This window comes from Anomaloglossus baeobatrachus, chromosome 2 (genome assembly GCF_048569485.1).
Source record: "Anomaloglossus baeobatrachus isolate aAnoBae1 chromosome 2, aAnoBae1.hap1, whole genome shotgun sequence".
Classification (NCBI taxonomy): Eukaryota; Metazoa; Chordata; class Amphibia; order Anura; family Aromobatidae; genus Anomaloglossus; species Anomaloglossus baeobatrachus.
Window position 1 is genome coordinate 492020538 of NC_134354.1, and position 15043 is coordinate 492035580.

The following is a 15043-nucleotide window of genomic DNA, read 5'->3' on the forward strand; positions in this document are numbered from 1 at the left end:
GGGAGAGTGTGCTGAGTGTGTTTTATGACATTTCCGGCGGGTTCTCTGGCTGTCGCCTGAGAACCGCGCCGATGGTGCCTGCGCATCGGCCGCGCTGCTCAAATTTAGGCCCCGGCTTCGCCGGAGGCCTAGTTTCGGTTTCACTGCCCTCGCATGTCACTCATGCAGAGGGACAGGCTCGGCTCCGCCCGGAGGCCGTTCTGGATACTCCCCACTGCTGGGGCGTCCCTCCTCCCCGGCAGGTCTCTATAGCCCTCCAGTTCCCGCTCCTCAGGACAAGTCCCGCCCCCTCTCTTCGCTCCGGCGGCCATTTTCTCAGCGTTCTCTCTGCAAGCGCTGGTCTGCAGCATCTCTGCTGAGTTGCTGTGCTTGGGGGTCCGGGCTTCGGGATCTGGAGGGCACACAACACCGCTCCAGCGGTCTGGTAAGCCACAACCGGTCTCCGGTTGTGGACCTCTGATTATACTCTCTGGGGTTCATTCTCTGGCAGAGCCCCCACTCCAGCAGCATGTCTCACACGAGGAGCAAGGCTCCAAAGCTGTATTCATTATGCACTGCATGTAAGCTCCTGCTGACTGAACCGAGCATATTCCCACATTGTGATGCCTGCTCTAACCTGGCGGTGCCTCAGCCTGGAGTCTCACCCCCAGTGGTCTCTCAGGCTGCCCCTGCTCCTGTGGCTGAACCCCCGGCTTGGGTAGAATCCTTTTCTAGGTCTATCTCCCAATCTTTTGCTGACTCCATGGGACTTCTGTCCAGGACTTTGCTGAACATGCATCAGCCCCTTTCACAGGGTGCCTCTGCTGCTAGGGGTCTCTCAGGCCCGAAGCTCACAGAGGATTCATCATCTGGTCCCAGACCCCGTCCTTCTAAGAAGAGACGCAGGGTTCCCTCTCCTTCCTCGTCCCGCGGCTCTGATTCAGTAGCTGACTCGCAGGACGAGGAGGATGCCTTTACGGGGGGCTCGGAGGTTAACTCCATGTGCCCCATTGATCTGTCCGAAAGTGACTCAGATGTTAGTGATTTGATTGCGTCCATTAATTCTGTACTGGATCTCAATCCGGCAGTATCAGAGGAGCAACCCTCTCTGGCAGAAAAGCACCAGTTTACCTCGCCTAAGAGAGCAAAGAGTGTGTTCTTTAACCACTCCAGTTTTCAGGCCGCTGTGACCAACCCAGGGCCTGTCCTGACAAACGCTTCCCAAAGCGTGGTTCTGATGACCGCTTTCCCTTTCCACCTGAGGTGGTCAAGGAGTGGGCTCATTCCCCAAAGGTAGACCCCCCGGTGTCTAGACTCTCAGCCCGGACCGTCGTATCGGTTGCTGATGGCACCTCTCTTAAGGATTCCACTGACCGCCAGATTGATCTTCTGGCCAAATCCGTATATGAAGCGGCGGGGGCTTCGTTCTCCCCGAGTTTTGCAGCAGTGTGGGCTCTCAAAGCCATCTCTGCTTCTCTAGAGGGGATGCATTCCCTCGCCAGGGAATCTATGCCCGAAATGGTTTCCTTAACTTCCCAAGCTTCAGCTTTTTCGTCCTATGCCATGTCTGCCATGCTGGAAGCTTCTCACCGCACTGCGGTGGCTTCGGCTAATTCCCTCGCTATCCGCAGGATCTTGTGGCTTCGAGAGTGGAAGGCAGATGCTTCTTCAAAGAAGTACCTTGCTGGACTCCCTTTTGCTGGGTCCCGGCTGTTCGGTGAACAGCTGGATGAAATTATCAAGGAAGCTACTGGTGGGAAGAGTACTTCCATGCCACAAACCAAAACCAGGAAACCTGTCCAGGGCAGGAATCAGTCGAGGTTTCGTTCCTTTCGTTCCTCCAACTGGTCCTCCTCTAAGCCCTCGGCCTCGTCCACTAACTCAGCCAAGGACCAGAAATCCAACTGGCGCCCAAAAGCGCGTCCACAAAAGACCGCAGGAGGTGCTGCCACCAAGGCAGCCTCCTCGTGACTATCTGTCCGCGCCAGCAACGTCCTTAGTCGGTGGCAGGCTCTCCCACTTTGGCGACGCGTGGTTTCAACACGTCTCCGATCAGTGGGTAAGGGATAGCATCTCCCACGGCTACAGGATAGAATTTTCTTCCAGTCCGCCAAACAGATTTTTTCTCTCAACTCCCCCCTGCTCCAAGGCCGCCGCCTTCTCACAGGCCGTGGCATCCTTGCAGGCCAACGGAGTAATTGTACCGGTTCCCGCCCGGGAACGGTTCAGAGGTTTCTACTCAAATCTCTTCCTAGTCCCCAAAAAGGACGGTTCCTTCCGGCCCATCCTGGATCTCAAGCTTCTCAACAAGCATGTTCAGGTGCGGCATTTTCGCATGGAGTCTCTGCGATCAGTCATTGCCTCAATGACCCAAGGGGACTTCCTGGCATCCATCGACATCAGAGATGCCTATCTGCATGTGCCAATTGCAGTTTCACACCAGCGTTGGCTACGTTTTGCAATCGGAGAGGAACATTTCCAATTCGTGGCTCTCCCCTTCGGGTTGGCCACAGCTCCTCGGGTATTCACCAAGGTCATGGCAGCAGTGATTGCGGTCCTGCACCTACAGGGGTTGGCAGTGATCCCTTACCTGGACGACCTTCTGGTAAAGGCTTCATCCAGCGTGGACTGTCAGCAGAGTGTCTCGCTCACTCTCGCCACTCTAGCCCAATTCGGGTGGCTTGTCAATCTTCCCAAGTCCACTCTGACTCCAACCCAGAGTCTCACGTACCTAGGGATGCAGTTCGAGACTTTGCCGGCACTTGTGAAGTTGCCCTTAGTCAAACAGCAGTCCCTCCAACTGGCGGTGCGCTCTCTGCTGAGGTCCCGCCGTTATTCCCTCAGGCGCCTGATGCAGGTGCTGGGTCATATGATGGCGTCAATGGAGGCTGTTCCCTTTGCCCAGTTCCATCTGCGTCCCCTGCAGCTGGACATTCTCCGCTGCTGGGACAAGCGGCCTTCCTCCTTGCACAGGTTAGTGGCTCTGTCGCCACAGACCAGAAGCTCTCTTCAGTGGTGGCTTCGGCCCCTCTCTCTGTCCCAGGGGCGCTCCTTTCTGGCCCCGTCCTGGGTGATCCTCACCACGGATGCCAGTCTATCCGGCTGGGGAGCGGTATGTCTCCACCACCGAGCGCAGGGCACTTTGACTCCGTCCGAATGAGCCCTTTCGATCAATGTGCTGGAAACCAGAGCCATGCTTCTGGCTCTCCTAGCTTTTCACAATCTGTTGGCGGGCAGGCACATCCGAGTCCAGTCGGACAACGTGACAGCGGTTGCCTACATCAATCACCAAGGCGGGACACGCAGCCGCCTGGCAATGTTGGAGGTACAACGCATCCTTCAATGGGTGGAGGACTCCAAGTCCACCATATCCGCAGTCCACATCCCAGGCGTGGAAAACTGGGAGGCAGATTATCTCAGCCGTCAAACCATGGACAGTGGCGAGTGGTCCCTGCACCCGGCAGTTTTTCAGTCAATCTGCCGCAAATGGGGCACTCCGGACGTGGACCTAATGGCATCCCGTCACAACAACAAAATTCCCGTTTACGTGGCTCGCTCCCACGATCCTCAGGCATTTGCCGCGGACGCTCTGGTCCAAGACTGGTCCCAGTTTCGTCTGTCCTACGTGTTTCCCCCTCTAGCTCTCTTGCCCAGAGTCCTGCGCAAGATCAGAATGAAGGGCCGTCGAGTCATTCTCATTGCTCCGGACTGGCCCAGGCGAGCTTGGTACCCAGACCTGCTCCATCTGTCCGTAGAGGTGCCGTGGCATCTTCCGGACCGTCCAGACCTTCTCTCACAAGGTCCGTTTTTCCGCCTGAATTCTGCGGCTCTCAAATTGACGGCGTGGCTCTTGAGTCCTGGATCTTGACGGCTTCTGGTATCCCTCCTGAAGTCATCTCCACTATGACTCGGGCCCGTAAGTCTTCCTCCGCCAAGATCTATCACAGGACTTGGAAAATTTTCCTGTCCTGGTGTCGCTCTTCCGGCCATCCTCCTTGGCCATTTTCCTTGCCGACCCTTCTGTCCTTTCTACAGTCCGGTCTGCAGTTGGGACTGTCCCTCAACTCTCTCAAGGGACAAGTCTCAGCTCTGTCAGTGCTGTTCCAGCGGCGTCTCGCCCGGCTGGCTCAGGTCCGCACCTTCATGCAGGGCGCGTCTCACATCATTCCGCCTTACCGGCGGCCCTTGGATCCCTGGGACCTCAATTTGGTTTTGCAGAAACCCCCCTTTGAGCCTCTTAGGGAGGTTTCTTTGTTTCGGCTTTCACAGAAAGTGGCCTTTCTAGTGGCCATAACTTCCCTCAGGAGAGTCTCCGATTTGGTTGCGCTCTCTTCGGAGTCACCTTTTTTGGTTTTTCATCAAGACAAGGTAGTTCTCCGTCCGACTCCGGACTTTCTTCCTAAGGTGGTCTCTCCTTTCCACCTTAACCAGGACATTACCCTACCTTCCTTTTGTCCGGCTCCTGTTCATCGCTTTGAAAAAGCGCTGCATACTCTGGATCTGGTGCGTGCTCTCCGGATCTATCTGCCTCGCACCGCTGCTCTTAGGCGGTGCACTTCTCTTTTTGTGCTAACCACAGGTCGGCACAAGGGCCTCTCTGCTTCTAAGCCGACCTTAGCCCGTTGGATTAGGTCGACCATTTCGGACGCCAGTGTTCTCAGGTGCCTCCCCCGCCGGGGATCAAGGCACACTCGACCAGAGCTGTCGGTGCCTCTTGGGCTTTCAGGCACCAGGCTACGGCTCAACAAGTCTGTCAGGCTGCCACTTGGACTAGCCTGTATACCTTTGCGAAGCACTACCAAGTGCATGCTCATGCTTCGGCAGATGCGAGCTTGGGCAGACGCATCCTTCAGGCGGCTGTCGCCCATTTGTGAAGTTAGGTTCTGCCTACTTCTTAGTTTTTCTGTTTATTTCCCACCCATGGACTGCTTTAAGACGTCCCATGGTCTGGGTCTCCCGTAGGGACGATAAAGAAAAAGAGAATTTTGTTTACTTACCGTAAATTCTTTTTCTTATAGTTCCGTATTGGGAGACCCAGCTCCCTCCCTGTTGCCTGTTGGCAATTTCTTGTTCCGCGTGTTTTCACCGGCTGTTGTTGATGAGAGTCTCCGGTTGTTCCGGTTTTTGCTCTGTTTTTACTTGTGGGTGGCTATTCTCCTTCAGCTTTTGCACTAAACTGGCTAGATCTGGTTCTCCAGGGGGTGTATAAGCTCAGAGGGAGGAGCTACACTTTTAAGTGTAGTACTTTGTGTGTCCTCCGGAGGCAGAAGCTAAACACCCATGGTCTGGGTCTCCCAATACGGAACTATAAGAAAAAGAATTTACGGTAAGTAAACAAAATTCTCTTTTTTTTTATTCCACAGTTACATCACCAGTCCTTTAAAAGCAGACGGAAGCAACTGTTTTTCCAGGATAACCTTGTTTGTGGCTTGATTCATACGTCCTTCGCAAAGATTTCAGCCTTGCTAAAGCATCCCAAGATCATCATCGATCCTCCATCAAATTTCACAGTGGGTGCAAAACACTGTGGCTTGTACGCCTCTCCAGGTCTCCGCATAACCATTAGACGACCAGGTGTTGGGCAAAGCTGGAAATTAGGTAAAGAAAATTCAACAAATAGCTTTGCGAAGGACGTATGAATCAAGTCCCATACAAGGTTATCCTTGAGAAACAGTTACTTCCTTCTGCTCAGGCTATGTTACCCAACTCTGAGGACTGTTTTTTCCAGCAAGACCGTGCACCATGCCACTCAGCTAGGTCAATCAATGTGTGGATGAAGGACCACAACATCAAAACCCTGTCATGGCCAGCCCAATCTCCAGACCTGAACCTCACTGACAACCTCTGGAATGTAATCAGGAGGAAGATGGATAGTCACAAGCCATCAAACAAAGAAGATCTGCTTACATTTTTGCACCAGGAGTGGCATAAAGTCACCCAAAAATCAATGTGAAAGACTGGTGGAAAGCATGCCAAGACGCATGAAAGCTGTGATTGACAGTCATGGTTATTCCACAAAATATTAATTTCTGAACTCTTCCTGAGTTAAAACATTATTAGTATTGTTGTTTCTACATGATTATGAGCTTGTATTCTTTGCATTATTTGAGGTCTGAAAGAAATGCATTTTTTTGTTATTTTGACCACTTTTCATTTTCAGAAAATAAATACAAAATGTATTGCTTGGAAATTCGTAGACTTGTCAGTAGTTTATAGAATAAAAAAATTATATTTTACTCAAAAATATACCTAAAACGTCAGAAAAACTGAAAATTTGGAAGTGGTCTCTTAATTTTTGCCAGAGCATAGCCACTGGGGCAATCTTAGACGTATATTTCCTCCTCCTTTTTTTTTTTTTTTTTTTTTGCAGAAAACGTCTTGCTATTCTCCTTATTACGAGCAGGATTACAATAACAAGTAACGCTTCTATACAAAGTAGATAACACCGGATCCACCAATCACAATAAGTAATTTCATAGCTTCTCCTCTTTGACCATGCTTAATAGATAGTCTGAGTCAGTCTCTTGCTGGTAATGTACAGGACCTGAAATACAAAGTATGTCTAGATTAGCCCCAGTGGCCAGTGTGAAAATGACAAGATTTCTCATTTTTTATTTTTAATACAGATATAGCCATATAAAAAAAAAATATACAAAATACATTTCACATGTATAAAAACCTGATTTTAACACTACGGAATTTTCTGCTGACGCTTTCCTTTTAAATGGTGTTTTTGGCAAAGCGTGTTCAGAGTAGATTAGACCGGACTCGATCTGACCTATCCCTATGGGGTAATTTGTACGTTGCGACATCGCTACTGCGATGTCGTCGGGATCAAGGCGAAAGTGACGCACATCCGGCGCCAGTAACGACATCGCAACGTGTAAAGCCTAGATGCACCGATAAACGATCACAAAAGCGTCGTAAATCAGTGATCTGTGTAGTGTGGGTTATTTTCATAATTTCGCTGCAGCGACCGGTACGATGTTGTTCCTCGTTCCTGCGGCTGCACACATCGCTGTGTATGAAGCCGCAAGAGCAAGGAACATCTCCTTACCTGCCTCCACCGGCTATGCGGAAGGAAGGAGGTGGGCGGAATGTTTACGTCCCGCTCATCTCCGCCCCTCCGCTTTTATTGGCCGCCTGCCGTGTGACATCGCTGTGACGCCGCATGACCCGCCCCCTTAGGAAGGAGGCGGGTTGCCGGCCAGAGCGACATCGCAGGGCAGGTAAGTGCGTGTGAAGCTGCCGTAGCTATAATGTTCGCTATGGCAGCTATCACAAGATATCGCATGTGCGACGGGGGCGGGGACTATCGCACTGGGCATCACTATCATCGGCTAGCGATGTCGCAACATGCAAAGTACCCCTATGTCAGAATGTACAATTTCCTATTCTTCAGTCACATTGTCCCTACATTCATGTAAGTGTGATTAGACGACCTTACAATTCTCTTCTGTTATGGGGTGTATCATGGAGCAGTTTGCTTTTTTGTAATGGTGCTGATATCTATTAGGTTTTTGCATTATTTTTTCCCCAATTTGCTTGACTGTTCTTTTAGCTTTCCATTTGTATTATGCACTTTCTATAAAACCCCTCTGCTTGTTCTGTATATGCAAGCTTTGCCAACAATAATAGTTAACATGGAAATATGGTAGTCCTGTTGCCGTATGTATGTTCTGGGTTTAATTTGTTATGGGATAGGATTTTTTTCCCCATGAGCATAGAAGACTACATAATGATGACTCCTATGTCCCATTCCCTAAACATGTTGATGAGTTATCAATTTTAATTGTAATCTCTTCTTCCCATGATTTTTTGTTCACTTACAATAATTTCATTTATTTTCTTTTGCCACATAAATATATGTATGTGGACACTACAAATGTTTGGAACACTCATACATATCTGTGATTTTCCATTCCACTTCCAATTTGATGTTGTTACCGTATCTGACATCTAAAAGGTGTTTGTGTTTTTATTTTTTTATATTTATTGTTGAGATGATGCGATTCTTTTCTGACTTTTTCATTTATTTTTCCTTGCAGACCCAGTCCGCTAGTAACACTCTTCAGAAACACAAATCTTCTTCCTCATTTACACCTTTTATTGATCCTCGTTTACTCCAGATTTCTCCGTCCAGTGGAACAACTGTTACATCAGTGGGTAGGTATCCTCATGATACTAGTAAAGGTGAAATTCATATTTCCCAGGTCTTCATTTTACTCAAAGGAGGAATGAATTGAACTTGCTAAAGACAGGAATGTTCTTAAGTCACATTCTTCCCTCTAATTTAGGGAAGTCTATAGTAACCTTGTTACCTTAAGAAGACAATTCTCTGTATCAATGATTAGATTTGCTTTGCTCTAGTTTTGTAAGCTTGGGCATGTGTAACTAAAGAGTATGTGTCTAGTGCTCCACACTAACCGCTTCCTTGCTTCTAACAACTTTACCAAGTTTACATAGGACTGTATTCCATTAGTGTAGCTTTACTGCTGCAAACTGTCATCCTAACATATACTAGCAGTGCAGGGGGCGACACGGTGTGCAGAGACTGGCTGCGTGTTGTTTAACAGCATCCATCACCGAAAAAGCATTTATTCTACATTTCTGCTGTTTTTCTTTTGTTCACTTCTGGAAGGTCATTGTTCAATGACCAAATGCGTATTTTATTTGTGGTGTTGTTGACCATGGTATGATAAAACTGAATCTAACCTTCATTTCTACATCCTGTGCGTTGCTGGCCACCTTTTCAATAAAGGTTTGATATTTCACTGCATGCAGAGCTTAGTTTCTTTTCTTTTATTTTTTTTTTTTAACCCAAACATTCAGATGGGATGTCCAGCATGCTAAATTTGTGGGTCATATCTATTTGTGTCTTACAGCTGTAGTCACAGATTATATACCCACCCCTCTTAACTAAACTTCAGAACTCCCTAATGTAAACCTTCTGGATTGTCTGTGTTGGCAGTGTCTATATACCTAGGGCCCTGTGTTTTTCCCACACCTTGTAGTGCCATCTGCCTTTCCACCCTGCTTGCTGTGTGCAGTGTGATTATGAAATGATGAGGTTTTGTCATTGAACATGTGATTGCTTATATCTTTCAGGTACATACATGCGCACACTGGAAGCTAACCTTAAAAATACTAATTTTATTTTAGTGGGATTTTCCAGTGAAGCGCTGAGGCCAGATGCTATGAGGCAGGATCCCACAAGGAAAGGATCCGTTGTTAATGTTAATCCCACAAACACAAGGCCACAGAGTGATACGCCTGAGATTCGCAAATACAAGAAGAGATTTAATTCTGAAATTCTGTGTGCTGCGCTATGGGGTGAGTTACTGTAGAATTCACTTTTTTCGACCCTAAATGCTAGATGAAGTGATGCTCAGCTTGTCTCTTCAGATTCCTCATAGGTGTTTTAGTTGGGTTGAGATCAGGAGACATACCGTATTTCTTTGTCGCTCTATTGGGAGACCCAGACAATTGGGTGTATAGCTACTGCCTCCGGAGGCCACACAAAGTATTACACTTAAAAGTGTAAGGCCCCTCCCCTTCTGCCTATACACCCCCCGTGGGATCACGGGCTCCTCAGTTTTCATGCTTTGTGCGAAGGAGGTCAGACATCCACGCATAGCTCCACTGTTTAGTCAGCAGCAGCTGCTGACTATGTCGGATGGAAGAAAAGAGGGCCCATACTAGGGCCCCCAGCATGCTCCCTTCTCACCCCACTTTTGTCGGCGGTGTTTGTTAAGGTTGAGGTACCCATTGCGGGTACGGAGGCTGGAGCCCACATGCTGCTTTCCTTCCCCATCCCCTTAGGGCTCTGGGTGAAGTGGGATCTTATCGGTCTCCAGGCACTGAGGCCGTGCTCCATCCACAGCCCCTGGGAATCTGCTGGACATGGAGCTGAGTATCCTCAGGGACATGGCCCTGCTACGCTGAGGTACTCTGTGTCCCCATGAAGGGGACCGCGCACAGACACACGGCAGCACTGCTGGGTGTGTTAGTGCGCCAGGGATGGCGGCGCTGCCCGCACTGGTGCCATCGCACACTACAGCGTGCTGGGTGTGTTAGAGGATTGAGGGACTGCCGCGCTAACCGCCGCTGCCATTTTTATCTCAGGCGCGGCTGGGACTTGTGGTGCGCCGGGGACTTCCGCGCCGACCAGGGCTTATATGCCGGGCCGCGCTTATCACTCTAGTCCCCGGCTTTTGCGGCCTACTCTCACTTCGTTACCGCCCACTGGCCTGCCAGTCAGGGTAAGGGCGTGACGCTGCACAGCACGGCAGCGCTGAGAGATGGAGCATGCTTTGCATACTCCACCCCTCTCACTGTACACAGTGTGAAACCGGATTCCCGCACTTTCTGGGGCACGCCCACGGCCTCCTCCTCTACACAGGACGCCGGCAGCCATTCATGTCAGTTTTTTTCTGTGACTGAGAAAAGAGACAAGTTTGGGAAGACCCTGGCAGGGATTCTGGTGGTCACACACCCGCTGTGACCGGGCGGTAAGCAGCACCTGTGGTGCTGACCCCACTAGTGCCGAAATGCACATATAGATATATGCTTGTACGCTATACATTGCACTGTTCGGTCGCACTTTTGTATTTTGGCTATATACCCTCCTTGATGGTTCGGGGGAGATAACAGCATATCGTCTGTGAAAAACAAGGGTGCAGAAGCACAGGTTTTTCTATGCAGCCTGTACAGCATGTACGGCTATACTGCCGGCAGGTTCCACGGACCCCAATTGTATGCAATGCACGGCCCTTGTGGAACTTACTCAGCCGGAGTCTCTGCTAATGGTCCAGGTGATGGGGACGGAGTTTGCAGTATTTACTTCAGACTTTCTGAGACTATGGCTAACATACTAGAAGCCTTGCAGTCCAGACCGGTCCCTCAGACCATGGGCTCTGTTGATTCATTGCCCCTGGTCCCCCCCCCCCCAGTTGGTACAACAAGGTGCTCCTGGAGTGTCTCAGGGTTCCCAGGGTGAGGGGTCTGACTCGGACCGCAGTCCCAGACCCCCTAAGCGACCTCGCTGGGAGCATCCCTCGACGTCACCGCATCATTCAGGGACTCTCTCTATGATAAGGCGGAGGTATCTGATCAGGATTCTGATCCTGAGAACGTTCTCTACCTGGATACACCTGATTGTGACACCGTAGTGAATGATCTTACGGCGTCCATCAATCATATGTTGGTTATTTCTCCCTCAGCTCCTACGCCTGAGGAGTCAGCTTCTCAGCAGGAGAAGTTCCGTTTCAGGTTCCCCAAGCGTACATGGAGTACGCTTTCTGGATCACTCTGACTTCAGGGAGGCAGTCCAGAACCACCAGGCTTGTCCAGATATCGTTTTTTCAAAACGCCTTAAGGATACACGTTATCTCTTCCCTTTTGACGTTGTCAAGGGCTGGGTTCAGTGTTCCAATGTGGACCTCCTATCTCTAGCGGCTAAATCCTTAGTTGCAGTGGAAGATATGGCTTCACTCAAAGATGCCACTGACAGACAGATGGAGCTCTGGTTGAAATCCATCTATGAAGCTATTGCCGTGTCTTTGCTCCAGCTTTCGCAGCCGTCTGGGCGCTCCAAGCGGTCTCAGCGGCTCAAGCGCAAATTGAGGCAGTCACACGTATGTCTATGTCGCAGGCTGCGTCTTTAACGTCTCAAACGTCAGCGTTTGCGTCTTACGCCATTAATGCTGTCCTGGACTCGGCGAGCCGGAAGGCGGTTCCGTCCGACAATTCAGTGGTAATACGCAGAGCCTTGTGGTTGTGGGAATGGAAGGCAGATTCTGCTTCCAAAAAAGTGCCTAACCAGTTTGCCATTCTCTGGCGACCGCTTGTTTGGTGAGCGACTGGATGAAATCATCAAACAATCCAAGGGAAAGGATACATCCTTTCCTCAGGCTACACCGATCATACCCCAACAGAGGAGGGGACAGTCGAGGTTCGGTCCTTGCGGGGCGCAGGCAGGTCCAATTCTCCTCGTCCAAAAGGCCTCAGAAGGATCAGAGGAACTCCGACGCGTAGCGGTCTAAATCACGCCCTAAAAAGACCGCCGGAGGCGCCGCTACCAAGGCGGCTTCCTCATGACTTACGGCCTTCTCACACCGCATCCTCGGTCGGTGGCAGGCTCTCCCGCTTTTGCGACACCTGGCTGCCACAAGTAAAAGACCGTTGGGTGAGAGACATTTTGTCTCACGGTTACAGGATAGAGTTCAGCTCTCGTCCTCCGACTCGATTCTTCAGAACATCTCCGCCTCCCGAGCGAGCCAAGGCTCTGCTGCAGGCGGTGGGCATTCTGAAGGCAGAAGGAGTGGTGGTCCCGGTTCCTCTTCAGCAACAGGGTCACGGTTTCTACTCCAACCTGTTTGTGGTTCCAAGGAAGGACAGGTCCTTCTGTCCTGTTTTGGACCTAAAACTGCTCAACAAACACGTAAGGACCAGGCGGTTCCGGATGGAATCCCTCCGCTCCGTCATCGCCTCAATGTCCCAAGGAGATTTCCTAGCATCGATCGATATCAGGATGCTTATCTCCACGTACCAATTGCTCCTGAGCATCAGCGCTTCTTGCGCTTCGCCATAGGAGACGAACACCTTCAGTTCGCGGCACTGCCGTTCGGCCTGGCGACAGCCCCAAGGGTTTTCACCAAGGTCATGGCTACAGTAGTTGCGGTCCTCCACTCTCAGGGTCACTCAGTGATACCCTACTTAGACGATCTGCTGGTCAAGGCACCCTCTCAAGAGGCATGCCAACACAGCCTCAACGTTACTCTGGAGATTCTACAGAGTTTCAGGTGGATCATCAATTTTCCAAAGTCAAATCTGACACCGGTCCAATCGCTGACATATCTTGGCATGGAGTTTCTTACTCTCCCAGCGATAGTGAAGCTTCTGCTGGACAAACAGCGTTCACTACAGACAGGGGTACAATCACTCCTTCAAGGTCGGTCACACCCCTTGAGGCGCCTCATGCACTTCCTGGGGAAGATGGTGGCAGCAATGGAAGCAGTCCCTTTCGCGCAGTTTCACCTGCGTCCTCTTCAATGGGACATCCTACGCAAGTGGGACAGGATGCCGACGTCGCTAGACAGGAACGTCTCCCTCTCTCAAGCAACCAAAGCTTCCCTTCGGTGGTGGCTTCTTCCCACCTCATTATCGAATGGGAAATCTTGCCTAACCCCGTCCTGGGCGGTGGTCACGACGGACGCGAGTCTGTCAGGGTGGGGAGCGATCTTTCTCCACCACAGGGCTCAGGGTACGTGGACTCAGCAAGAGTCCTCACTTCAGATCAATGTTCTGGAGATCAGGGCAGTGTATCTTGCCCTAAAAGCGTTCCAGCAGTGGCTGGAAGGCAGGCAGATCCGAATTCAGTCGGACAACTCCACAGCGGTGGCTTACATCAACCACCAAGGTGGGACACGCAGTCGGCAAGCCTTCCAGGAAGTCCGGCGGATTCTGCTGTGGGTGGAAGCCACAGCACCCACCATATCCACAGTTCACATCCCGAGCGTAGAAAACTGGGAAGCAGACTTTCTCAGTCGCCAGGGCATGGATGCAGGGGAATGGTCCCTTCACCCGGACGCGTTTCAGGAGATCTGTTGCCGCTGGGGGATGCCGGACGTCGACCTAATGGCGTCTCAGCATAACAACAAGGTCCCGGCATTCATGGCGCGGTCTCACGATCACAGAGCTCTGGCGGCAGACGCCTTCGTTCAGGATTGGTCGCAGTTTCAACTCCCTTATGCGTTCCCTCCTCTGGCACTGTTGCCCAGAGTGTTACGCAAGATCAGGTCCGACTGCCGCCGCGCCATCCTCGTCGCTCCAAAATGGCCAACGAGGTCGTGGTACCCGGATCTGTGGCATCTCACGGTAGGCCAACCGGGGGAACTATCAGACTGACCAGACTTGCTGTCTCAAGGGTCGTTTTTTCCTTCTGAATTCTGCGACCCTCAACCTGACTGTGTGGCCATTGAGTCCTGGATCCTAGCATCTGCAGGGTTATCTCAAGGGGTCATTACCACTATGAGACAGGCCAGAAAACACACATCTGCCAAGATCTACCACAGAACGTGGAAGATATTCTTATCTTGGTCCTCTGCTCAGGGAGTTTCTCCCTGGCCAATTGCCTTGCCTACTTTCTTTCCTTCCTGCAATTCGGTTGGAAAAAGGTTTGTCGCTCGGTTCCCTTAAGGGACAAATCTCAGCGCTCTCTGTATTTTTTTCAGAAGCGCCTAGCAAGACTACCTCAAGTACGCACGTTCCTGCAGGGGGTTTGCCGCTTAGTCCTTCCTTACAAACGACTGTTAGAACCCTGTGATTTGAACAGGGTGCTGATGGTTCTGCAGAAACCACCATTCGAGCCTATGAGGGATTTTTCTCTCACGCCTTTCGCAGAAAGTGGTTTTCCTAGGGGCAGTCACTTCACTTCGGAGAGTGTCTGTCGGGGCAGCATTGTCGTGCAAAGTCCCCTTCCAGGTGTCTCACCAGGTCAAGGGGTTCTGCGTCCGGTTCCGGAATTTCTCCCTAAGGTGGAATCCCCCCTTTCATCTCAATCAGGGTATCCGTACCCTCTGTTTGTCTTCATCCAGTTCACCAATGTGAAAAGGATTTGCACTTGATTAGATCTGGTGAGAGCACTCAGACTCTTCATCGATCGTACGGCGTCCCTGCGCCGCTCGGAAGCACTCTTGTCCTTGTCGCTAGCCAGCATAAAGGGTTGCAGGCTTCCAAATCAAGACTGGCTCGGTGGTTCAAGGAACCAATTCTCTAGCTTATCGTGCTGCTGGGCTTACGGTTCCCTCAGGGCTGAAGGTCCATTCTACCAGAGCGGTGGATGCGTCCTGGGCTTGAGGCACCAGGCTACGGCTCAGCTTGTGTGTCAGGCGGCTACCTGGTCCAGCCTCCACACTTTCACGAAACACTGTCAGGTGTATACCTATGCTTCGGCGGATGCCAGCATAGGCAGACGAGTCCTTCAGGCGGCGGTTGCCCACCTGTAGAAAGGGGCCGTTTTACGGCTCTATTACGAGGTATTATTTTACCCACCCAGGGATTG

The 15043-nt window shown here is 50.9% G+C and overlaps 1 protein-coding gene across 4 annotated transcripts in view; it reads left to right on the forward strand.

The window, feature by feature from the left end:
* MAP4K4 (mitogen-activated protein kinase kinase kinase kinase 4) overlaps nt 1-15043 on the forward strand; it is a 289343-nt gene that overhangs the window by 242327 nt on the left and 31973 nt on the right. For all 4 annotated transcript variants that reach the window (XM_075336472.1, XM_075336473.1, XM_075336474.1 and 1 more), the window contains 2 exons: nt 8028-8145; nt 9142-9312. In XM_075336472.1, the coding sequence (XP_075192587.1) occupies nt 8028-8145; nt 9142-9312 (289 nt within the window). The remainder of the gene's footprint in view (nt 1-8027; nt 8146-9141; nt 9313-15043) is intronic.